The sequence below is a fragment of the Pongo pygmaeus genome, chromosome 17 (assembly GCF_028885625.2).
Source record: "Pongo pygmaeus isolate AG05252 chromosome 17, NHGRI_mPonPyg2-v2.0_pri, whole genome shotgun sequence".
Lineage (NCBI taxonomy): Eukaryota > Metazoa > Chordata > Mammalia > Primates > Hominidae > Pongo > Pongo pygmaeus.
The window spans coordinates 35,458,948-35,485,905 of NC_072390.2; the positions used below are offsets into that span (position 1 = coordinate 35,458,948).

General features: G+C 38.8%; 1 protein-coding gene and 2 pseudogenes across 2 annotated transcripts in view; all 3 read right to left on the minus strand.

Annotated features, from left to right (window-relative positions):
• Positions 1 to 16,868, minus strand: part of ROCK1 (Rho associated coiled-coil containing protein kinase 1) — a 166,351-nt gene extending 149,483 nt beyond the window's left edge. Inside the window, exon 1 of one of the 2 annotated variants that reach the window (XM_054460337.2) lies at positions 15,140 to 16,868. In XM_054460337.2, the coding sequence (XP_054316312.1) occupies positions 15,140 to 15,232 (93 nt within the window). In that variant the 5' untranslated portion in view covers positions 15,233 to 16,868. The remainder of the gene's footprint in view (positions 1 to 15,139) is intronic. The other variant, XM_054460335.2, reaches the window with a different exon arrangement.
• The window catches only part of LOC129018763 (nuclease EXOG, mitochondrial-like), a 92,526-nt pseudogene continuing 81,443 nt past the window's right edge, over positions 15,876 to 26,958 (minus strand).
• Positions 24,692 to 24,792, minus strand: LOC129019188 (U6 spliceosomal RNA; annotated as a pseudogene).

The following is a 26,958-nucleotide window of genomic DNA, read 5'->3' on the forward strand; positions in this document are numbered from 1 at the left end:
AACAGGCTAACTATAGTCAATAATAATTTAATCGTATATTTTTAAATAATTAATGGAGAATAATTGGATTGTAACACAAAGGATAAATGCTTGAGAGGATGGATACCCCATTTTCCATGTGATTACACACGGCATGCCTGTATCAAAACATCCCATGTACCCCATAATATATATACCTACTATGTATCCACAAAAATTAAAAATTAAAAAAAAAATAAGAGTATAATCGAAACATTCTTAACACAAAGAAATGGTAAGTGTTGTAGGTGATGGATACTCCATTTACCCTGATGTGACTATTATACATTGTATGCCTATATCAAAACATCACATGTACCCCATAAATACATATATCTACTATGTTCCCATAAAAATTTAAAATAAAGCATTTTTTAAATTATTTTTTGTCTACGAATTTTTTTTTTTTTTTTGAGATGGAGTCTCACTCTGTCACACAGGCTGAAGTGCAGTGACACAATCTTGGCTCACTGCAACCTCTGCCCCACCGGGTTCAAGCAATTCTCCTGTCTCAGCTCCCAAGTGGCTGGGATTACCGGCGCCTGCCACTATGCCCAGCTAACTTTTATATTTTTAGTAGAGACGGGGTTTCACCACATTGGCCAGGCTGGTCTTGAACTCCTGACCTCAGGTAATCTGCCTGCCTCAGCCTCCCAAAGTGCTGGGATTACAGGCGTGAGCCACCATGCCCAGCCTGTCTACAAATATTTATGTTGGGTTCTATCACTTACAACTGAAAGAGTCCTAACTAATTCAGAGAAAGAAAGGGAAAAAACAAGGGAATGGAAATAGGGGAGATAATCATCCACAATAATTAATGAGCATTATTGAACATGATGTCTAGAATTATTACGCTTAGCCCACAAGGAATTCTCATTAGGTAAGACTAACAAACAAGATAGCCCTATACCAGATAGGTATGATCAACTAATTCAGAGAAAGAAAGGGAAAAAACAAAGGAATGGGGAAAGGGGAGATAATCATTCACACCAATCAATAAGTAATACTGAACACTGATGTCTAGAATTATTATGCTTAGCCCTCAAGGAATTCTCATTAGGTAAGATTAACAAACAAAATAGCCCTATACAAGACAACTATGATCAATTTCTAAATTTCATGAGACTACAGGAGTTCAAAAAAGAAAGTAACAGTTTAACACAGTTGTGATTTATGTCATACTATAAAGATGAGAAAATTGTGTGAGGAGGACATGGCGGAGAACTCAAGGGGAGAGAAAGGTAGGTCCTGGAAATATGACAGCAAAAGTAGGAAAGAGTAGGTGAGATACTATAGAAAGCGAGAAAATCCAGTAGAGCACAGTCTATTTTGGGAAATGCTGGGAATAAAGACTAAGTAAATAGGTACACTGAGACCACATGACAAAAAGCACTAAAGTTAAGAAAAGATGTAGTATAGATTATACTGGGAAGCTGCTACGCTGTCCCACAAATCCAAGAATGTTGGGATGAAAATTTGGATTTGGGTAGTGCAGCAGTAACAAAAAGCGAAGATCAGATTCAGGGAACATTTCAAATAAAGTATCCCACTCCACTTTACCCCCAAGTAGTATTTTTGCCTATAGTGGAACCTTCATCCAACCTATACTATAAAAGTAAACCAAGCAAAAGAATTAACTACTAATACTTGTATGTAACTATGGCACCACCTAAAAATTATTTCATTTAATCCTCCTAATTAAGCCTATGATGTATTATCATGATTCTCATTCTGCAGATTAAATATATTCAGACTCAAAAAAGTTAGCTAACTTGTCCAAGATTACACAACTAAATAAAAACCTGGCCAGCAGAGCTGGGAGATAGATAATAATCCACTTAGATCAAAAGTAGTTTTTCCCAAGGGCAAATCATAAGGATATATAATGATGACAATGATGATTAAAAACAGCTAACATCTACTAAATGTTGTGAACTCTGCAAAGCACTTACATGCATTATCACATTTAATACTCTTAGGAGTTCTATGAGGGTCTATGATTAATCTTATTTGAAGGTGATGTGTTTGAGTTCCTCTTAAGAACTTTACCCAAAGTCACAGGGCTAATAAGTGGCTGACCTGGGTGGGAGAAAAAAATCCCAGTCTGACTCCAGAATTCATGCCTGACAAGGCAGTTCTGCTGGTGTCATGTAATCCTTACAACAATATAAGGTACGCATCATCATCCCATTTCAGAGATGGGATAAATGGATATCACAGTGCTTTAGTAAACTGTCCAAGGACTAAGGGCTAGTAAACAACAAAGCCAGGGTTGGAAGCTAGTTATCCCTAAAAAATACCCATGCGCTTCAATGTGACGTGTATGTGCATGGTAGAGCAGGGGTGGAGATGGCCCTACTAGACATTTTAAAAGCTGAAGAGATATTAGAAAGCCTTTATAATTGACACAGGGTGGTATTAGCACATGAAAAAGCAAGAGAGACCAATGGAACAGAAGGTTAGAAATAATCCCAAGTACACATGGAAATTTAATACATGAAGAAAGTGGCATTGCCAACCAACAAACATAGGCATTTTAAAATAAATGCTGTGGAGATAACCAGATAGCCATTTGAATAAAGATAAAATTGGATGTATCTCAAAATTTACCATACATGATAAATTCCAAGTAGATTTCAAAGTAAAAACTGAAAAAAATGTTAAGCATCAGAAAAAATATGGATGAATTCTTTTATGATCTGGACATAGGGGAAATCTAACTATGACTCAAAATTTTGAAGCAACGTAAGACTGATAATTTGGAGACATTTAAAAATTGTGCGGCAAAGTAACAAAATGCAGAAGAGAAGTCTAAAACATGAAAAATTGCACACACACACAAAAAAATCGCATTTTACCACAGAAAAAGGGCTAAGCTCCCTAATATATAAAGAGCTTCTAAAAACTGAGAAGAAAAACAATTTAAAATGAACAAAAAATATGGACGGGCAGATCACAGAAGGAATTCAAATAGCCCTTAAAATACGAAAAGATATTCAACCTTACTCATGAGAATAAAAATTAATATTAGAATAGAAAAAATAGAAAATAAAATTCAAATTCAAATTATACTGAAATAGCACTTGTCACCTATTAAATGGACAAAAATTCAAAAGTCTTACAACATATTGTTGGTGAGGACAACAGACAATCCCATATCATTACTAGTGGAAATGTAAAACAGCACAACTCTTAGGAGAGGGAGAATATTTTAACAGTGAGCAAAATTACACATGCACGTGTCTTTAACCCAGCAATCTCACTTCTAGGAAGCTACTCCAATGACACACTGGTAAAAATATAAACAACTCAAATGTCCATCCACAGGAGACTGAATTAACAATGCTAACAACCACAAAATGGAACAGGACGCAGCTGTAAAAAGGAATGAGGAAAATCATACACCAATATGTAGCATGCTACTTTTTGTGTAAGAAAGTGATAAAAAATATGAATATAAATATATCTATGTATATATATGTATATGTGTATATGGATATATATTTGCTTATATTTATAAGAATAAACACTGAAATGTCAAATAAAAAAAAAGAGTAAAGGGAAAAGAACAGGGTAGAGAGACGTGGATCAAAGTAAGAATATTCTGAATATATCTTGTATAGTTTTAACTTTTAAACCACGTAAATGGGCCTGGCACAGTAGCTCACACCTTTAATCCCAACACTTCGGGAGGCTGTGGTGGGAGGATCCCTTGAGACTAGGAGTTTGATCCTGGCCTAGGCAACACGGCGAGACTCCATCTCTACAAAACATTTTTAAAATCAGCCAGGCATGGTAGCATGTGCCCATAGTCCCAGCCGCTCAGGAGACTGAAGTGAGAGAATCGCTTGAGCCCAGGAGGAAGAGGCTGCAGTGAACCGTGATCATGCCACTACACTCCAGCCTGAGGGACACAGCAAGACCCTGTCTCAAAAAACAGGCCGGGCGCAGTGGCTCATGCCTGTAATCCCAACACTTTGGGAGGCTGAGGCAGGCAAGATCACTTGAGCTCAGGAGTTCGAGACCAGCCTGGCCAACATGGCAAAACTCTACCTCTACTAAAGATACAAAAATTAGCCGGGCATGGTGGCACATGCCTGTAGTCCCAGCTACTTGGGAGACTGAGTCAGAAGAATTGCTTGAACCTGGAGGGAGGAGGTTACAGTGAGCCGAGATGGTGCCACTGCACTCCAGCCTGGGCGACAGAGCAAGACTGTCTCAAAACAAAAACAAAAACAAAAAAACCCAAACCAACCAAAAAGCACGTAAACGTTTCACATACACAATAAAATAAAATTAAATCAAAAAGGAAAGAAAGCACTTTTTAAGTACTGGAAAAAAAAAAAACCTAAAATGAAAGAGCCTAACTGACAATAAGTTGGTGAAATAATCAGTAAAAAGCACTTTTTCTTCTTTTCAAAAATAAAATATCATAGCTCTATTCACTGAACAGGGACAAGAAACAATTTCAACCAGTAGTAAAGCGCAGCATTCCCCACCAAAAGGAAAGAGTTTCCTGGAGGAATGGCTGATTTCCAAGTCTGAGGCAAGAAATGTACAAGATGAGCCTGAGTACCTTACTGCAGCAAAAAAAAAAAAAAAACAAGGAAGCTCTATCAAAGATAATTAGGGTCATATACAAATAACATGAGAATCAACCTGAAGAAGTCCCCATTAGCCAAAGACAGGACAAACTGAGTATCAGCAAGGATGACATGAATTGACTGAAAACCCACCAAAAATATTTTCAAATGTGTTTATAATGATGCCAAAAATTTAAAAAAAAAAAAAAGATTGAGAGCGAAATAAATAAATAAATGTTGGTTATGTCTTGTTTGTGACTCATACGGATCATATCAACAGGCTCTTTTGTATATTAGCTTTTCAGGTAATGGGAGATCTCCGAAGGAGACTGCATGTAGGGAGGGAGGAGAATAAGGGTAGGGGATATATTCATCTGTCTCCCTTAATAACTGATCCACAAGCTCCTCGTTACTTGAAAGCACACTCCCTGTCAGACAGCCCTCTTCCATAGAGCTACCCTCCTCAGCTGCTTTCCTCTTCCGTTTCCTGCTGGCCTAGAGGCGATCGCAACTCCCTTCCTCACTGTGACTAGTCACAGAGCACTGTACTATCCCTACCAGTTTCCTTAAATATTATCTATACCTTTGTAAACAGTCCTTTACTTAAACTCCCCTCAAATTACCCAGTTTGTGGCATATCTATCATAATAAGTCTCCAAAATACCTTGCTATAAAAAGTGGCGATTAAGGAAAAGATTGAAGCATTCATCCTGTATTTCATGAATTGGATTTCATGGTAAACATATAGCCCTAGTTGATATTAATATGTAAAAGTTCTACTCTTAACAGAGGAATTACAGTTAATAAATGTGAAAGGAATAACAGAATTAGAAAATCATTATTTTGCTATTCCCTAATGAAATAACAGGGATTCAGCTAAAGATCATGAATGAATAGAACCATCAGAGGAAAGGTTAATGAAGGATTCTTACAGGAAGTTATCACAGACTGATGCCACCTGAACAGAATGATCAACCTTAGCATCACTACGGGCCAGGCAGGACCTCCATGTGAGGCAAAAGAAAATACAATCTATTAAGTACCCTTGACTAGAAATCTGAAATAAGTAAATCAAGCTTTTAGATCTAACTACCATTTTATAGGAAATATGGAAAATACAGGAAGAAGTTAAATTACATCATTAGGAAAGTAAAAAGAAAAATCCAGAATGTAAAACAAGGTCCTGTATAGTACCACTGACCTAGTTCCTTCAACATGCAGGGGGAGGGGAGTTGGAGAAGTTGGGGGAATGAGATTTCTCTATATTAAGAAAAAACTTAAAAGACTCTTAAAGGACCTAACCAAAGAAAAGCAACATTTGGACTTTGGATCCAGATTCTAATAAAGCAACTGTAAAATAGACACTGTTTTAGACAATCAGAAATACGAATATAAACTGGGAATTAATGATACCAAAGCACTTTTAATTTTGCTAGGCATGATAATGGCCATTATGATTATGTAAGAAAATGTCCTTTTTTTTTTTCAAAGATGCTTATTGAAGTATGTAAGGATGAAATGACAATATATGGAATTTACTTTAAAATATTTTGGTAAGAAAAAGGGTGATTAATGAAATCAAATGTGATGACATTTTGAAAACTGCAAAATCTGAGTAACAGGAGTTCACTATCCTATTTTCCCTACTTCTGCATATATTTGAAATTTTTCATCATAAAATTACCAAACAGAACGAAAATTCACATTCTTTCCACTGTAATTAGTTTTCAAACTTGAGTGTGTCTAAGAATCCACATCTCATGCAAATCCTAAGAATCATCCCAAAAAATTGTGATTTTGTTTGTCTACGCAAAATCCCAGATTCCATTTTTAACAAGTGCCTCAAGTGAATCTGATATAATCTACAGCCTCATATCTGAAAACTACACACTTAATTGCTTTACTACAAGTAAACCAAACCTTAAAGGAAAGTCATGATCATATCTCTTACCTGCCCTTCACCATACCCCACTCCTATCTTAGTGTGATAGACATTTAATTAATCCTTTTCCTGACACTATAAATTCCATGAAAGTGGGACATGTTTGTTTTTACTCACCATGGTGTTCCATTGCATAGCAGAATTCCTAGCACACAGTACACACCAAATAAACATTTGTCAAATGAATGAATGAATAACAGAAAAGAGAAAAAGGAAAGTTAATTGCAGTCCATTGTTTCAAAATTAGTTTGAGGGCTGGGTGCTGTGGCTCACACCTGTAATCCTCGCACTTTGGGAGGCTGAGGCCAATGGCTCACTTGAGACCAGCCTGGGCAACGTGGCAAAACCCCATCTCTACCAAAAAAAATACAAAAATTAGCCAGGCATGGTGGCTCATGCCTGTAGTCCCAGTTACTCAACAAGCTGAGGCAGAAGAATGGCTTGAGCTCGGGAGGTGGAGGCTGCAGTGAGCTGAGATCATGCCACCACACTTCAGCCTGGGTGACAGGGCCAGACCCTGTCTCCAAAAAAAAAAAAAAAAAAAGTAGTAGTTCAAGACAACAATCTGAGAAAATTTTCAATTTCTTGCCAAAAATCTGGTATCAGAAGTATGGATCAATTAAGAGGGGCACAGGTTGTCTTACCCTTAATATAACACAAGTATAACATAACCTCTCACCTCCCTGAGATATCAGACTTTGGACGTTAATTTGAACAACTACCTTCCTATTGTTTAGGAACTGTAATAAAAATATACTCTATATTTCATAATCCCAAACAGAGAGGGCAAGTATACTAGAGAAGAAAACTATATCTTTACATTTTAATAGATATAGAAATAAAAAATTACACTTCCTCTGTTCAGAAAGTACAAACCCCAACAGTTATGAACATAAGTCACAAATTGAAAAAATAATGGCAAATATAACTGTTGAAATTAATTTACGAACTAGTTCCAAAAAAAGCACTTACCAAAGATGGTTGACAGTCTTACATTTCTACCCTAACATCATTTAACTGTTAAAGTTTTATTTCTTAAACAATAAATCAAAGACAATTTTTTGAAGTTTTAATTGAAGTGTAATAAAGTCGTATAGATTTTGTTTAATATATTTTATCTTATTATTTTTTTTTTTGAGACAGAGTCTCACTTTGACAACCAGGCTAGAGTGCAGTGGCACCAACATGGCTCACTGCAGCCTAAACCTCCTGGGCTCAAGCGATCTTCCTACCTCAACCTCCCAAGTAGCTGAGACTACAGGTGGAAGCCACAACACCCAGGTAATATTTTTATTTTTTTTGTAGAGCCGAGGTCCCTCTCTGCTGCCCAGGCTGGTCTCAAACTCCTGGGCTCAAGGGATACTTGCACCTTGGCCTCCAAAAGTGCTGGGATTACAGGCATGAGCCACCATGCCAGGCCTATCATAGAATTTTCAGAGACGCAAGGGACATGAGCAACTATCTGGTCCAACTCTTTGTTCTACAAATAGGGAAACTGAAGCCTAGATGAGAAAAATGATGTACTTCGTTACACAGAGATTTAACAGCAAAACAAGACTATGCTCTGAATTTTCAGTCCAGTGTTCTTTTCACACCACACTAATGGCATATTTTTAAGAATAAATACTTTCCATTGTGAATTGCAGTACTACCTGTTCATCTTCTCGAACACATGTGTGTCGTATCCAACAGCTATACTGTGGACTTAAACTAAATGGATATACCCCCTTTTTAGTGGGGATGAGGCATGGAGAAGTAGAGCTATTGGATTATCTTCAGCAATAGAACTCTATATATAATATTTCCTGATAAGTGGGTTTTTCTATCAATTATCATAATAGAATCTGTAGTTTTCACCATATATCCATAACACCAAAACTTATAATCGTGAAGTAAAACTGGTGTAAAGTTATGCAAAGTCTAATCTAAAACTGAGAATTTACTCTTTATTCAACATAAAAATTTTATATGTAGTTCCTTCTTCTGAATTAAAAACATTTCTGGGCAGGGCACGGAGGCTCACGCCTGTAATCCTAGCACTTTGGGAGGCTGAGGCGGGTGGATCACGAGGCCAGGAGATCGAGACCATCCTGGCTAACACGGTGAAACCCCGTCTCTACTAAAAATACAAAAAATTAGCCGGGTGCGGTGGCAGGTGCCTGTAGTCCCAGCTACGCAGGAGGCTGAGGCAGGGGAATGGCGTGAACCCAGGAGGTGGAGCTTGCAGTGAGCCAAGATAGCGCCACGGCACTCCGGCCTGGGCGGAAAAAAAAACATTTCTGACTCAAAAGATTAATGAATTAACCAATTCATATCTCAGCTGTTACTCTGAGCCACCTCTCTACACACCCACAGGGTGCCTGTAGTGCAAGAGGGCCTATTTACAGAACACACGCTGAAAGTATAAAAGATACACACAGAAAGCGAACAAGATAACAACTCAATCTCCATAAATTAGTTCCCAATTGCCTTTTATATCCAACTAAACCCTTGGTACAAAGTAGACACCATGTTATAAATCACGACTAAACAAATAAACAGTCTGTAAAAGATCTTCCCCATTTATTGAATCTATCTATTAATAAATGTCTCAATTTTCAGTTACAATTGGCTTAGACGTCAATAAGGCAGCTAGATTATGAATTTATAAGCAGCTTGAGGTGCCAGATAAATTACTCTGTACTTAGAGAAGACAATAAATATCAACTTCTAGACTAAGCACACTGACTAGTATATAACAGAAATATTATAAATATGACAATATTACAAATGCTTACTAAATACCAAATGCTGTGATAGTTGCTTTGACTATATTATTCAATTCTTACAACAATCTAGTACTTTTATCCCCTCTTATTTTTCTGAAGATGAAACAGCATTGAGAGGTTAAAATAACTCCCTAAAATATTTCAGCAAATACGTGTCAGAGCCTAAATTTCAATCCAAGTTTAGGCCCTATACAAAGATTTGCTGAATGAATAAAAATGAATTAGGAGAGTAACTTGTTTTTTAAAAGAAGTTCCTTCAACATACTAACATCCAAAAAAGTCTGGTCCAAACTAACCACATATGCAATTGATACTAATAACACCTTAATTAACTCACAAATTAGGAACACTGGCAGAGATACAACTTTAAGGCTCAAAGATTTAATGACCTCAGGTCTTTTCATTCCAAGAGTAATATACCCCCAAAACTGATCAATTCAACTGGCAAGGCATACAGGGGATTAGACAGCAATAATCTAGATTCTAAAATGCAACCCCAAATCTGCTGTAATAACCCAATGTGTGGACTAACACTGTCAAAAAAGTTCACAACAAAAATTACAGTTTAGTGACAGGGACAATAGTGGAATTAATGACAAAACAGGTAAGTTTATGGGAGGAAGCTTGTTTTGGAATATGAGGGATTTGAGACTAACATGACATCCAAGTAGAAATGCTTACAAGGCAGTCAGATATTTAAGGTTTGAAACAAAAGACTAAAAATAAAGATTTGGGTATCATGTGCATAGAGATAATAGTAATTGAAGCTGTAAGAATGGATGAATTCTTCAAGAGAGTGAAGACAAAGATAAGTATGATAGGCCAAAGATTGAGGAAAAGAAAAAAAGAAGAATGAAAAGATGGGAAAGCACTAGGTCACGAGAGCCCAGGAAGACAATTTAAAGGCAGAAAAACTCTAACACCAGAAATTTCATTTACATTTATCTTCCACATTCTGAAAAACTCCCTAATAAGAAATAGTAGTGACAAACAGCACAGTGTTAGAACTCAACATGCACTATTTGACTAATACTGGTTCCCTTCTGTCTCCTCCATTCACCCGTTGCTACACCTCCACCAGCCAGAAGAAAAGTGGAAAGGTCATGTTCTTAACAGGCATCATGAAGCAGTGTGCTAATAAATATGCTACAAGCAAGATATTTTCATGAAAAGTATGTCAAACTTCAAAACAAATGTATCTATAACCCTCCCAACCATTTTTTTTTCCTTTTTTTTTTTTTGAGACAAGTTCTCACTGTGTCGTCCAGGCTGGAGTGCAGTGGCACAATCTCGGCTCACTGCAACCTCCCCGTCCTAGGCTCAAGCAATTCTCTGGCCTCAGCCCTCCAGGAGCGAGCCACTGCACCCGGCCTTGTTTTTCCTATTTAATTTACAAATCACAAGCATCTTTTCCTCTGCAAAGATTAAACAGACTTAACTAAACTCCATCCCTTATTCTGTTTTCAAAGGTACTCAAAATCACTGAGAAATTATTACAGGCCCTAGACAAAATAATTAGAAGATAAGGAAGACAGGAAAAGAGAAATAGCTCCCGATAATCATTATAAACTGTAACATGGACAGTGAGAAAGACAACCATTAGGACACTGGAAAGAATCCGACTTACAGAAAACCAAAGTTGACTAATTTGAATGCTCTAGGAAACAAGTGAATGGTTATCATAATGTATCTTAGTATTTGCAGACTATTTTAGCATTTATATATAATATGAAGATTGAACTTACTTAGTTCCTAGAATGCTCTAGGAAACAAGTGAATGGTTATCATAATGTATCTTAGTATTTGCAGACTATTTTAGCATTTATATATAATATGAAGATTGAACTTACTTAGTTCTTGAAAAAAATTATAGGTGTTCAAGAAAAGGTTGGATAGCCACTTATCAGAGTTCTTCCAGCTACATTATTCTAAACTACTGCAGATTGAGAATCCCTTGTTTAAAATGCTTGGAACTAGAAGTGATTCAGACTGCAGACTTTTTCAGAATTTAAAATATTTGCATATACATAAGATACCCTGGGGATGGGGACCAAGTCTAAATAAGAAATTCACTTACCTCTCATACATACCTTATAAACAACAATCTGAAGGTCATTTTATGCAATATTTTAATAATTTTGTGCATGAAACAAAGTTCTGACTGCATTTTGACTGCAACCCATCTCACAAGGTCAGGTGTGGAATTTTCCACTTGTGGCGTCATGTCAGCACTCAAAAAGTTTCAGATTTTGAGCACTTCAAATTTCAGATTATGGATGCTATTCATCATTAGTGTCTCAACAAAAAAGCTGTTTAGTGGGTAAGGTAGTTTAAAACGACATATACCAGCAAACTTCTGAAACCAAAAGATTTGGAAGTTTCCATTTCTAAGCATGAATCTAGTAAAGGAGGTAGAGAAGAAACAATTTGAAAACCTTATTTTTGGGATTACAAAAAAAACTCTAGAACTAAAGGACTGCACGTGGCACATAATACACACTAATAAGTAATTATCAGTTACACAAATCAACAAAAGTCAAAATAACAGAAAAAGGCAACCAATGTAAAAGTTTTGTTCCTATAATATATGAGAGGTCCAAAGTCCAGATAGGGAAGAACAAGGACAGACTCACTGAAAAAGCTGAAGTCACCTGATAGGTCACTCTGAATGACAGAATGAATGAATGAACGAATGAATGCTCAATGTTAAACATAAAACATCATGCGAAGAAAATTCATGCTAGATACTACAGAACCAGAAAAAGGATTTTTTGTTTCTAAAGGAAATTCAGTCTTGGGCCAGGCACGGTGGCTCACACCTGTAATCCCAGTACTTCGGGAGGCCAAGGCAGGCAGATTACTTGGGGTCAGCAGTACAAGACCAGCCTGGCCAACATGGTGAAACCCCATCTCTACTAAAACTATAAAAATTAGCCAGATGTGGTAGTGCACGTGTGTAATCCCAACTACTTGAGGGGGCTGAGGCAGGAGAATCACTTGAACCCGGGAGTCGGAGGTTGCAGTGAGCCAAGATCACGCCACTGCACTCCAGCCTGGGCAACAGAGTGAGATTCCATCTCAGAAAAAAAAAAAAGGAAAATTCTGTCTTTACCAAGTTCAGATTGACAGGGTAATAAAATTTCAGTAACAGCTATCAATAAACAGCTGTGGAACTAAACAGAAAAAGAGGACAAGATTATAAGATTTCAAGGGGAAAAAAACAACCAAATCTGTCTGTTGACTATTCTCTTTAACAAAATGTTGTTTTAGAAGTGTTGGGCTCCGTGATACCTGGCTGTCCTAACTCTGGAGGCCTTGATGGCTTACTTCCTCAACTCTTCCTCTTTGTTCAACCTTCATCTTTCACCCTCAGTTTTCCCTCCATTGTTTCTCCCTTTACCATTATATCAACTTGCACCTTTGTGCAAATGACTTTTAAGTCATTATCTGTAATTATGAGCTCAGTTCTGTATCTCCAACAGTCTACAGGTCATTTTCTCATGATTGCTCCACTATCCCCTCAAACACAACGCATCTAAAATTGAATTTATCTGTAGGCCTATTCTTCCCAAGCAATTTCCAAACCTGACTTTGCTATTTTTACCATTCTCCCTATAATCAGGCTCAACCTCTTTAGAGTCATCTGACTATTGCCTCTCTCTTTGGTTCCCCTTCTTTTCCCTGCCAATAAAGTTCCATTAATTCTTCTTTTCTCATTCTCATGCCCCAGTTTTGGGCTTCAATCATTTCTGACTATTACAATAATAATAATTTTTAAAAAGTGTCCAATCTCACTGTCTCTCCAATCTTTTCCCATGCTAATCCATCTTCCACACACTAGATTCATCTTCTTCATTCATCCTAGCACGGTCTTATTTATAAATATTTAATAGCCACAACATTGTAAAGGCAGTCCAAAATCCTTAGCCTACCAATCAAATCCTCCACAATCTAACCCTAATATTTCCTTCCAACCTTATCTTCCTTTTTTCCCCAAACGTGTCATAGCCAGTCATGTCTCCACCCTCTATTCACGTTATCCTCCACTCCTCTTGAGTACCCTCTATCTAAATCCTATCCATCCATCATAAAACATACTTTGGCTCTCTCAACTCACAGTGACTTCTTCCTCTCAATTTCCAAGAACATACATTATCTAAACAATCATCTGGAATTTATCACGTTTTCTCAATCTGTGAAGTGTTTAGCTTTGCTTCCGTGTATATATGTGAGACAAGGTTTTGTCTTCCATTAAATAGATTGGACTCTCAGGGAAAGAGTCCATGACTAATATTTCCTTGTATCCTCCACATCTAAATAAAGGTCCCCACCAAATGAAGCTATAGCAAGAGGCTAGAAGATGATTTAAAAAAAAAGAAGGCTACTAAACCCTCCCTATAACACCACCTCATGTAATAAGGAGATCGAAAAGCAAAATAAAATCAAAAATATATGAAAACTGGATAAATATTAAACGATAAATCAGACTTCTTAGAAGTTATAGAAATCCTTACTAGAAAGATATATTCTAATTCTTTCCACTTAACTCGTTTAATAAAATGTTTTAAAATCTATTACACATCAACCTTCTTTACTATTTCTCAATATAAAGAGCATCCATAATGTGGTGAGACATTTCAAACAACCCACAATACTCTTATTTCCTGGTCAGGGATGCTTAGAACAATTCTGAAAGCTTTGGGAAGCTTCTTGTAAAACCCATACACGTGGAAAAATATAAATAAACAGAAATTTAGAGTAACTGAAATGCACGTTAATTTTAAACAATCTACATTAATTTTCCTTTGATTCAAGATGGGATTTTTGAATTGTATTATTTCTTTGAATGGTATTATTTTGTTTCCTCAATCTTAATCCCCAAAATTGAGCATATCTGACATTATTTCACCGAAGACATTGTGAAATCCTGTCCACATACATGCTCCCTGAAACCTTATTTTAGAAATTATGTGGTTTTGAACTAAGAAATATTATATAACCCTCAGTTGTTCAGAAACTCGTTCACAGAGGAAATGTATCAAACCTAAGAATTCCAATTATTTACAGATAACTGTATTATCAACCACTTAACTATTTTTAAAATGGGATTTTGGTTTTTCATGTCATAAAACCCTTTTTAGAATGTTTTACAAGAGACAATGTTAAGTGCCACACCACCAAAAAGACAGTTACAATAACTGTATGGTACATACTTTTGTAACCAATAATATAATAAAATAAGTTAACATTGTAATTACCTATGACCAATTAGCTTGGGTTTTTACAATAGTTCAGCAAAAAGTTCCTTCAAACTCAAATCACCTATGAAATTTTGGCTCAAAAATCACTTCCTCAATATCAATTCTCCGTTATCACTTTCAAGGCTAAAAACTAAACCCCTAGGAGCTAAATCGCAAAAAAGAAAAAAAAAATGCAAAGTAGTCTTTCCAATTTAACTGTCAAACAGATCAGAAAGATTAATATTACTACGATCGCCATTCAACAAACTGTATACGTTGCAGTAACTCTGACGTGATAACTTTTTATAGGATGCCTGCAATAGCAGTTTGTAAGTATCTTTCGGGTACTCATGAACTGAGTCAGAATTAAAAGTTCAGAGTAGTTAGTACAGAGCCAGTCAAATAGCAAATAGGACCACGCCATGAGATGTTAATGGTACTCCAAGATTCTTCAGGAAACAGAAATCTAGCATTTTCCAAGACGATTATGCACACCTGAGACTTTCTTTTGCAGCGAACCAGACCAATGCAAGAGGAAGGAAAGACATGCAAAACCCCAGACAAGCAAAAGAGAACAGCGCTACTTACCAGCAAACAATCCGAATTCACTTCCGATTTGGGATCCCGCAGCAGGTTGTCGATTTTTTCAAATCGAGTCTCAAAACTGTCCCCAGTCGACATGTTGCTGCTGCTGTGACAATGCCCTCGTACCAGCACCAGCAGCGGAAAGCAATTTCAACCAACTTCCTCCGCGGTGGGTTCGCAGCCGCGGGGCGGAGGAGCCGGAACCTCAGGGTCACCAGGTGCGCCCGGTTCCCCCGTCTTCCCCTCACTGAGGGGACCTCCGCTCTCCAGACCCCGGGCCGGGGGCAACAGCGACCCACAGCCGCTCGGACGCCCAAAGTCGCATCCCACCCGGCAGCCCCTCACGACAGCCGACAGCGCCGTCGCCACCAGCCTCGTCGCTCCGGCGAGGTGCTTCAGTCTAGCGGGCCCCAGCCGCCGTCGCCATGGAGGGGTCCCCGTCCCGAGATGGGCAGGAGCGGGGAGAGAAAGAGAAGCAGGGTGGAGACTCCCTCCGGGCAACAAGGGAGGGAGAAGAGGAAAGGCGAAAGCGAAGGGCGGGTGAGGAGCTGTGCCAGCTGCGGCCGCCGCTCGGGCCACGGGCCGGGCCCGCTCCGTTCAGAGGCGCTGTAGACGGTCTAGCCCCGCGTCTCCGGCTCTACTCGGCCCGGCCCGATGCACCGATCAGTCTCGGCCACGAGCTGGTCGCCGCAGGACAGCCTCACTCTCCCATTTTGTCCCGTCGCTGCTGGGGCTGCTGCTACGGTGTCCGGTGGGGCAGGGCGAGGTCGATGCCCGATGGAGACTTAGCAGAGGAAAGGCTGGAGAGCGGGCGAAGAGGAAGACGATAGTTGGGTCCCGGCGGCTGCTGTTGGGGGAGCTTCTGGGAGGGGCTGCGGTCCCAGCCGGGGAAAGGGCGAGTCGCGGCGGCGAATGCCTGGGGGGTGGGGCGAGGGGGGCTGAGAGGGACTAATATGTCCGCCTTCCTGTTCAAACAAACGGAGACCGCCGGCGCACACTGCGCATGCGGGGCGCGAGCGCTCGGAAGGGGAACCAGCCGGGACCCCGCGCGCGCGCGCACGCTGTCTCCTCCGCAGGGCGGGGCGGGGCGGTGAGGTGGGCGGGGCCTTGCGGGCAGGGAGGTGGAGAAGGCGGACCGCTGGGAGGAGCCGACGCGGGGTAAGCAGCGGCCGGCAAGGTTCTCGCCTTGGCAGGCTCTGAGGAGCCATGCAGGGCTCTGGAGCGGCCTTGGAGGTCCGGACGGAGGCGGAGCTCTGGCTGCTTCTAATCGCTGTCCCAGCAGATGCCCCAGCTCTGTTTCCTCTGGGTTGCAGCTAGTCCAGAGACTTCTGACGAGGAGAGAGTGCTTGTTCTCCTTGTTGCTGTTAGGGTGGGGCAATAGGTTCTTTTTTAGGCAAGAAGCCTTTTCGTCGGCAGGTACCAGCATTGAGCACCAGTGGCGTTTGGTTTTCGGTGGTACTCCATGGACAGCCCTCCGCGAGCCCTGGCGTTGATCCCATTTACGATTCACTGGGAAAGTTCCGAAGCGCTGCAGCTCTCAGCCCTCCCACGCCAGGCGTGTGTGTCAGGGGAGCCATAAAATACTGACTCCGGAAGATACAGTCAATAGAAGTCAAGCTCAATTTAATTTTTTTAAAGGAAAATAATCTCGTAGAAAAAAATCAATATTTTTAAGTCGTTCGTATTAGTTCTCTTAACACCCCTACTGTAGTTCTCTCCTGGACGTGTAATGCTGCCGTTTCAATGTCAAAACATTCAGTGAAACTTAATTGTGATTTTTATCAGAACTAATGTAGGACATGACTATAATGGGCATTTCTCCTAGTTCCGTTACTTCGTTGACTGTGGTGTGAGGAGAGGTGAAAGACTTGTCACTCACCCCCGCTGATAAAGTTATGTTCTTCACTGGTTTCAGCAGGAAATCTACCTTAATTTATTTCTAATCAAACTTTATTTTTGCTCAAAAGCCAAATTAAGGATCACTAGAAATAGAAAATGTGGATCTTTTACCCCATGATGGAACATGCTACAGATGAACCAAAAAGCATCGGAGTAAAAAGCATCGTACAGCATCTGAACAGTCCACCAGCCTTACGATGTGAGTCAGAGGTTAGGAAAATCTTATATTGTTTGAAAAAAGGTCTATTTCTATTTTCAATTTATTAAATACAAGAAATATTTAGATATAAAATCCACTATATATATCAAGATAGGACGTTCTTGGTTTATACAAAAATCATAACAAAGACAACTAGACAAACCAGGTATTTCATTAAATGCCTTTGCAGTGACTTTTCTTGGCTCCAGCATTTTAAGTCATGTGAATTAGACTTATTTTTAAGCATAGGGCTTAAAATAAATCAGGCAGTTGCCCTAAAATAAATTTCCTAAACCCTGCTTGTCTTTTTGTTATTATTATTACCATTTTTAGGTATTAGGAATTTTGTTGTTTCTCAGAGAACGGTGAACATTACGTTGCTTTCCATTTAGACACATACGAAAAAATACAAGTAGTTAAGACAATACATGAGTGACACTGATAAATATAAGTGGAAGTGATAACCAACCTGGAAGAACTACTAGAAATATATGTGGGGTCCATATATTTCTAGAAATATCTACTAGAAATATATATGGGGTCCATATATAGCTTACTTACCTACAAGGCTCTTCTGATTATTGTAACACATCACTAATTATCTTCTGCCATAAGATAGATGGACTCTGAATTAACCTTTTTGTTTTCTCCGAGGCAGAGTTTCACTCTTGTAGCCCAGGCTGGAGTGCAGTGGCGTGATCTCGGCTCACTGCAACCTCTGCCTCCCGGGTTCAAGCGATTCTCCTGCCTCAGCCTCCCGAGTAGCTGGGATTACAGGCACGCGCCACCACGCCCAGCTGATTTTTGGTGTTTTGTTTGTTTTGTTTTGTTTTGAGATGAAGTTTCACTCTTGTTGCTCAGGCTGGTGTGCAATGTCGTGATCTCGGTTCACCGCAACCTCCACCTTCTGGATTCAAGTGATTCTCCTGCCTCCCGAATAGCTGGGATTACAGGCATGCGCCACCATGCCCGGCTAATTTTGTATTTTTAGTTGAGATGGGGTTTCACCATGTTGGTCAGGCTGGTCTTGAAGTCCCGACCTCAGGTGATCCTCCCGCCTTGGCCTCCGGAAATGTTGGGATTACAGGCGTGAGCCACCGCCCCTGGCCTATTTTTATATTTTTAGTAGAGACGGGGTTTCACCATGTTGGCCAGGCTGGTCTCGAACTCCTGACCTCGCGATCCGCCCTCTTCAGCCTCCCAAAGTGCTGGGACTACAGGCGTGAGCCACTGCGCCAGGCCAACTTTTTTTAATAAAGAGGTCCTCACCTTTAATAGGGTGGAATCATATGATATTAAAAATTCCCTTCCATTAGCTGGGCATGGTGGCAGGTACCTGTAATCCCAGCTACTCTGGAGGCTGAGGCAGGATAATTGCTTGAACCCGGGAGGCGGAGGTTGCAGTGAGCCGAGATGGTGCCACTGCACTCCAGCCTGGGTGACAGAGCGAGACTCTGTCTCAAAAAAATAAATAAATAAAAATAAAATAAAGTTCCCTTCCAACCTTAAAATTCTATCGTCTAATTGTGACTAATCTCTTCCAAAGTATTGTGGATATTTGAGATCACCCTTAAAATGTAAAGTGTGTTAAAATCCTACATGCAAGTGCAAAATACTGATGCTATGTATAAATATAATAATAATATAACAAACATACTGAGTGCTCACCATGTGCTAGGTACTACTCCATACACTTTATACATAATCTCTTTAAAACTATGCCACAGATGGGGAAACTGAAGTGCAGAGAGATATGTTGTTAATATTTGCTCAGACCCTGATTGCAACAGAGACAATCTAACTACAGAACCCCCTCATTCATAACTATGACTATGTTAACACTATCCAGTCCTAATACAGTGACAAGTATTTAACAACTGGATTATTTACATTAGCACAGATTTAAATGATTCCATGTAAATGAGGGAGTTATAGAATTTGCGATATCATCAGTGTGATTACAGTCCTTAGGTAAAGATGTGAAATGATTTTAGCAGGTTGAATGAAAAGGGTCTTGAAGGGTGGGTGTGGTGGCTCACACCTGTAATACCAGCACTTTGGGAGGCCGAGGCAGGCAGATTACTTGAGCTCAAGAGTTAGAGACCAGCCTGGGCAACATGGTGAAATCCTATCTCTACAAAAGAATACAAAAATTAACCAGGCATGGTGGCACCTGTAGTCCCAGCTACCCAGGGGGCTGAGTTGGGAGAATTGCTTGAGCCTGGAAGGCAGAGGTTGTAGTGAGCTGAGATCATGTCACTGCACTCCAGCCTGGGCAATGGAGCCAGACCCTGTCTCAAAAAATAAAAAAAATTTTTTTTTAAGGCCTTGAAAATGTTCAGTAACACTGTACTGACTAGGGATTCCCAAACACTGGGTCCAGGAACCAGTGGCAGTCCTTGGTGGGATTTGCATGGCTTGCAGCAAAATGAGAACAATAAAGATATATAGTTAAGTTTCCATAAAGTAACCAGATCTAAGGCTGTCCTTCAGTATGAAATTCTGTTACTTTTTAAAAAATTAAACATACTTTCCTTTAAAAAGCAAGAGTAATAGTAGATGGTACATTTTTTAATGTTCTTAATTGGCAATTAAAAAATTACGAAGTTGGCCAAGCACAGTGGCTCATGCCTGTAACCCTAGCTCTTTGGGAAGCCAAGGCAGGAGGATCGCTTGAGCTCAGGAGTTGCAGACCAGCCTGGGCAGCATGGTGAAATCCCCATGTTTAAAATTAACCAGGCATGGTGGTATGTGTCTATAGTCCCAGCTACTTGGGAGGCTGAGGCAGGAGGATCGCTTCAGCCCAGAAGTTCATGACTGCAGTGAGCTAGGACCAAGCCACTGCACTCCAGCCTGGGTGACATAGCAAGACCCTGTCTCTAAAAAAGAAAAAACTAATTATTAATTAAAAAAAATTTACAAAGTTGACAACTCTCTGTAACTATATAGACTAAACTAGTTATATCTTAATTTTTCTGAATTTTGGAATTCAGGCATCTGGAAACATTTAGTGTAGATGAGAGTCATGCTAGAACCTAATGAAGAGACTGCAGTGCTGAAAGAATTTGAATGAGGCATATTTGGGAGAGATCATGGAAACATCAGAAAGATTTGGGTGTTGACTTCTGTATAGTAAAAGACAATTAAGCTGAGCATTCCTTTGCTTTTGGTCATTTGGTAGGAAATAGGCTTGGAATCATGTTCGTGAATTTCTCTAATAAACATTGATGTGTTAGCTAGCCTCCAAAGATTGCCCCCGATGAACTATGTCTCCAATATTCACACCCTTGTGGCATTCCTTCCCATACTGAATCCGGGCTGGGGTCTTGTGACCTGCTTTAACCAGTACAATGCAGCAAAAGTAGCACTGTGCCAGCAGGAGGCCTAAGCTCTGAGGGTGCCTGGCAGCTAACAGCTGTATGCTCTGGGAAGTCAGACTAAACTGAGATCACCATGGTGTGAGGAAACCCAAGCTAAGTAACCACATGAACGGATCACATGGAAGACAACCAAGGAATCCTACAGACCTTGAGAACAGAGACCCCAGACTGGCCCATTCCAGCAGCCCCCAAGCTTTGATGGCACGTAGAATAAGAAACAAGCTGATCCCTCCAAGCTCTCTGCCCATACTGCAGAATCATGGGCAAATAATAAAATGATTGATACTTTGAGCCACTAGGTTTTGGCATAGTTTTACAGCAATGCAAGACAAAACAGTTGAATTTCAGAAAAGAATTAATCATAAGTAAATATATAGAGAGATATATGTTGGGAATGCCTTTTACACTTCTTTATATTACCCACTATGAAAGGAAGCTGCCCACAATGGACCCTTGGTAAAGGAATGACAGACTAACTCATGTTAATCTTCACTTCAGTGGAAACTCTGTCCAAAAGAAATGTAAAAGCTTTTTAAACAAATTAAAGAATGATTTCAGGTGTTTTAAGTTATTACAAAATTATCGTATTCTCATGTAAACACATTCTACCTGTTTTTCTATTTCCTCAATTTAGAAGATAATCATGTTTATTGTATTTCAAAAACATACCAAAAATGCAGGTATGATCACACATCAATTCTAATTCAGTGCTATAAATTGCATGTTATTTCAAAAATGCATACCACAAACGTGTTAACAATGTGATGTGGCTAAGTTCCTATAGAAACTTTAGCTAACATTTCCAAGAAAGTATGATACTTATTATGTTTAATATAACTTTCCAAAGGGCAATACCTTTTCTTTACATAGAATAACTTCACTTGATACTGAACAACTTTAGTAAACAGAAAGTTGTAAAAAATTAAGTTCAGTTCTGTTTTAACAGGTTGGTTTTATATGATTAATATTTACCCATAAGTAGTTTATCTGTGTATATTTTCCTAGATCTGAAAAGCGAATCAAGAGAGTATGTTCCTTTACCTAAGAGTACTCCTTTTGAAATCAGTCAAGCTTTTCTTTCCACAGGACATTCAGGCGTGGGAGTACATGTATTTTGACATTTTTAGATCTACTATGGCCTTGATGCTGCCTACGCAGAGTTGGGGATGTAGGCATCTATCAAGATTACAGCAAGGAAAAGTGTAGGGCAAGCTGTGAGCACAGAGTACCCTTACGGCTTCTCCTGACTCACCCTGGAATGCCTTCCTCTAACATCTGTTTTTTATTTCTTAGAAGCTGCTATTCCATTCAACTGCAAAAATACTTGCACTGACCCTAGAAACAGAATGAAGAAATAGAGGGAAATGGATTTTTGTAAAACAATTACTTCCCTGCTTTATGCCATTGCCATTTTGAGAACCCTACTGTTATCATACTCACAACCCCAAGCATGCAAATGGCTGATATTACAATTTATTCTAAGGGTGGGGGCTGTTATGTTTGTGGAATTTCTGAGATAGTTGGTATGTCGCCATAATAAGAGAAGGAAGCCCAGATCAAGGAGATACACATAGCTGGTTACATACTCTTTCTCATTTTTTTGTAACAGCTTCCTATCCAGATTTCCCCCTCCCACCCAGCACCACTCCACTGAGTTCCAAGACCAAGTGTACTTTCTGTCCTATTACTTTTTAGGTTCTGACATCTTCCTCTTTAATGTTCCTAAACTGGTGACTTGCCTTTTTTTGGCAGTGACAGGCTCGTCACTCAATATCTACTTCTCTTTTTTATTTGTCATAACTTTTATCACTCATCTCAGTCCCAACTTTCAGACTTCCATACCAAACACTTGGAAACAGAAAAATGTTTCTGACATTTCACTGTTTTCCCCTCCCTTCTGTCATTCAAATACCTCCCGAAATGTAACCCCCTCCCTAAAAATCTCTCTAAGTGGAAGAGAGACACTGATTCCTTATGCCCACCCATATTTATATAAATGTTACCCTTACACTCTCTATGTCCTTTCTTAATAGCCATGATAACTCATATACTTTACCCCTTTTAATTTGCAGTGTAAATACTCTGCTAGTTGAATTTATACATTTGTTTTTGTTTATGTGTTCTTGTCATTGCTGCTTCATACATTCCCTAGAGCATAGGCTAGGACTTTAAAAGCAACAATCATGTTTTTCTTTTCATTGTAAAAATAGTTCATGCTTATTTTTAAAATTTTGGAAAATATGGAAAAGTAAGCAGAGAACAAAAATCACCCATATTCCCACCACCCAATTACCATCACTGTTGATGTTTTTGGAGTTTCCCTTTTCATCTTTTTTCTCCCTCTGCAATTGTTTGTTCGTTTTATATGCTATATGTATAATTATTGTATACATTTTTAAAGCGTACAGTCTTATATTTACTCTAATTGTAACTTTTGAAACCTGTGTAATATTCCATTCTAGAAATTTACCATAGTTTGCTTAACCATTACTCTGTTCATCTATAAATAATGCTACTGTAAACATCTTTGTACATAAAGTTGTTTTTTTTTGTAAATAATTTTATTTATTCCTTGATGATTTAGAGGGACTATCTTCAAACCAGTACAAATATTTCATACATAATACCTGGCCTTTTTCTAAGCAATTCAGTAATTTGTTGCACAATAAGCTACCTCACATATTTCAACAAGAAATACATTAAATTTGCGTAGTGAAGACATTACATAATGAATTAGGACACAATTAAAATTTGCTTTAAATATTTCTTTCAGGGAGAGGACACCACACTTCTACTCAATGAAGAGAAACATTTTTACAGTCCAGAGGTCTTTTATTTTTTTAACACCTATGATGCCATGAATTCATAGGGAATAGGTTCCAGCAGCTCAGGCTGCTTCCCATTGGTTCTCACACAGTGTGCTTCTCTGGGTGGAGCAGGCTGGCGCTTCAGTTGAACCCAGGTACCCTTCTCTTTGGCTTCTTTATTTTTCTGACCATTTTCCTTCAAGCGTTTCAGGAAGCTATCTCGGCTCTTAGAGTGCTTAATGTGCTCAATACGCACATTAATTCTTTTGGCAAGAATCTTGCCCTTGTTTGTTTATGCAATGCCAACAGCATGCTGGGGAACACTGTAGACTCTTCCAGTTTTGCCAAGGTAACACTTGTGAGGCATTCCTTTTTGGACAGTACACATTCCCTTGATGTCTACAATGTCACCTTTCTTATAGATTTGCATATACGTGGCCAAAGGAACAACTCCATGTTTTCTAAAAGGCCTAGAGAACATATATCGGGTGCCTCTCCTCTTTCCCTTTGTGTTCCTCATTTTGGCGAATTACTGGAAAATGGCGGTTCTGGCCAAAAGGAAGGGAGTTTTTGTTTGTTTGTTTGTTTGTTTTAATTTGGTAATACAAGTTTATGCTCCCACTATTAGTAGTTGCGTGCCTTCTTATTTATTTTTATTTATTTATTATTATTATTTTTTTTGAGATGGAGTCTCACTCTGTTGCCCAGGCTGGAGTGCAGTGGCCGATCTCTGCTCACTGCAACCTCCAACTCCCGGATTCAAGCAATTCTCCTGCCTCAGCCTCCCGAATCACTGGGACTACAGGGCGCACCACCAAGCCTAGCTAATTTTTTGTATTTTTAGTACAGACAGAGTTTCACCACGTTGGCCATGCTAGTCTTGAACTCCTGGGCTCAGGTGATCCGCCTGCCTGAGCATCCCAAAGTGCTGGAATTACAGGTGTGAGCCACCACGCCTAGCCTGTGTGCCTTTTTATTATTTTTTCCTCAGCACTGGGTGTGTTACTATTTACATCTGAGCTCATTGTTCTATTGATTTGCATATCATTGATTATTATGAGGTTGGATATATGTTCCATATGTTTGTCAATTAGTTGTTTTTGGTTTTTTTTGCATTAATTTACATTCTGTGCCTATTCATCAATTGACTCAGAATTTTTCTTATTGTATGAATATAAATACAATACTAACCTTTATCTTATTAATTGCATATTCTAACCAATTTTCTTATTTATTTTTAAATTCTGAGTATATTTTTGACAACCAAAATGTTTACTTTTTTAAACAATTCAATTTGTGTGTCATTCTTGCACAGGAGCCATGCTAATCTCTGTATCATTCAATTATAGAATATGTATTGCCCAAGTAAGCATTTCTTTTGCTGTTTTTATGTTTAGAAAGTCCTTCCACCTTCCGGCCAGGAGCAGAGGCTCACGCCTGTAATCCCAGCACTTTGGGAGGCCGAGTCAGGCAGATCACCTGAGGTCGGGAGTTTGAGACCAGGCTGACCAACATGGTGAACCCCGTCTCTACTAAAAATACAAAAAATTAGCCAGGTGCGGTGGTGCATGCCTGTAGTCCCAGCGACTCAGGAGGCTGAGGCAGGGGAATCGCTTGAACCCGGGAGGCGGAGATTGCAGTGAGCCGATATTGCCGCCACTGCCCTCCAGACTGGCGACAGAGCAAGACTTCGTCTCAAAAAAAAAAAAAAAAAAAAGTCCTTCCACTTTCCAAAGGCTTAATATATTTTTATTTCTATTTACTTTTGCCCTCCTACTCTCCCACCATGGCTTGGTTTTCCATATTTTATTTTTAATTATAAGTGAATATATTTTGATGTATTGAATAAGGTGAGAATCTGTTGTACTTTTTCAAATTGCTAAACAATTCTATTAATACCATCTATTAAATAACCTTGTCTTAATGATTCATTATGATACTTTCATTAACAAGGATGAATTATGTGTAACTATATTCCTGCTCTCTTCTATTTCATTGTAAATATATTTATTCTACTAGTATAGTAATATAACTATAGTCATATGGTGTGTTTTGATAGCCCAGAAAATCTAGTCTTCTTTTGTTACTTTTCTTCTTTAAAAAGTTATTTTAACTTGTTATTCTTACATACGAATTTTAGAATAACTTTTCAAGTTCTTCCTCACTGTACCCCCATTCCACTGCCATTTTAACTGAAAATATTTTAAATTATAATTTAATTTGAAAAGAAATATTTATGCTATTCCATCTTCCCAATCAATAATTGGTAACTTTTATTCAAAAAAATTATTTTTATTTCAGACAGGGTCTCACTCGGTCACCCAGGCTGTAGTGCAGTGGCACAATCACTGTTCACCACAGCCTCGACCTCCCAGGCTCAGGTGATCCTCCCACTTCAGCCTCCTGAGTAGCTAGGACCACAGGTGCCTGCTACCACTCCCAGCTAATTTTTGTATTCTTTTGTAGAGACAGAATTTTGCTATGTTACTCAGGCTGGTCTCAAACTCCTGGCTCAAGCAATCTGCCTGCCTCAGTTTCCCAAAGTGCTAGGATTACAGGTATGAGCCACCACACCCAGCCCAAAAATGTTTAAAAATATTTTTTAACAAAATGTTATAGATGTTATCACCTGGGCCACACAGATTTTTCACCGAGATTATTTCTGGATATTCTAAAATTTTGTTGTCATTCTGAAAAGGACTTTTATTTTGATTATTTCACAATTATTGATTATGATATATTTAGCATCTCTTACCCAGCCATTTTATTGAACTTATTGTGTCTATAAAATTTTCTCATTTTGAAATTTTTAAGGGTTTATTGATAACTACCACATTTTAATGTAAAACAATATCAATTATAAGATATATAATTATTCTACATACCACCAAAGGAAAGACACTAACAAGTTATCATTTTTGAGATGTATCTCAATTTCAGGGAGTCTAAAATGTGAAAAAGAAAATCTTAAATTTGACAAAATATCATGTGTGTCTAAATAATGTTTAGATATTTGGTTTGGTTTCTTTCTTACCAGTAATCAGACCTCACATCTATTTCAGGTCTCAGTGCTTTAACTACAGCAGTAGAGATAGACAACAGATATCCTTGTCTTTTGTCAGTTTTCCTCAGAAACAACTCATATTTAAGCATATGTTAAGTTTTGATTTAAAATAAATACTCGCTATCATGTTAAGACTGTCTTTCTATTCACTGATATAGGGACATCAGTTAAATACTAACATCATATCTACTACAACATATGGTTTTATTTACCTAATGTTTTTCTTCAACTGTGTAATTTTTTTAGATTTAAATTCCACTAAAAAGGAAGCTTTACACCATTATAGAAGATGGAAAAACATAATCATTTTCTATAAATGGAAGGCAACCATAAAAATAAATAAAATAACACAAAAACAATGTTGTAACATTCTATTACTATTCCTTGCTTAAGGCTCTGAGCTTGGTTGAGTGCCATGACTCATGCCTGTAATCGCAGCACTTTGGGAGACCCCGGCAGGCAGATCACTTGAG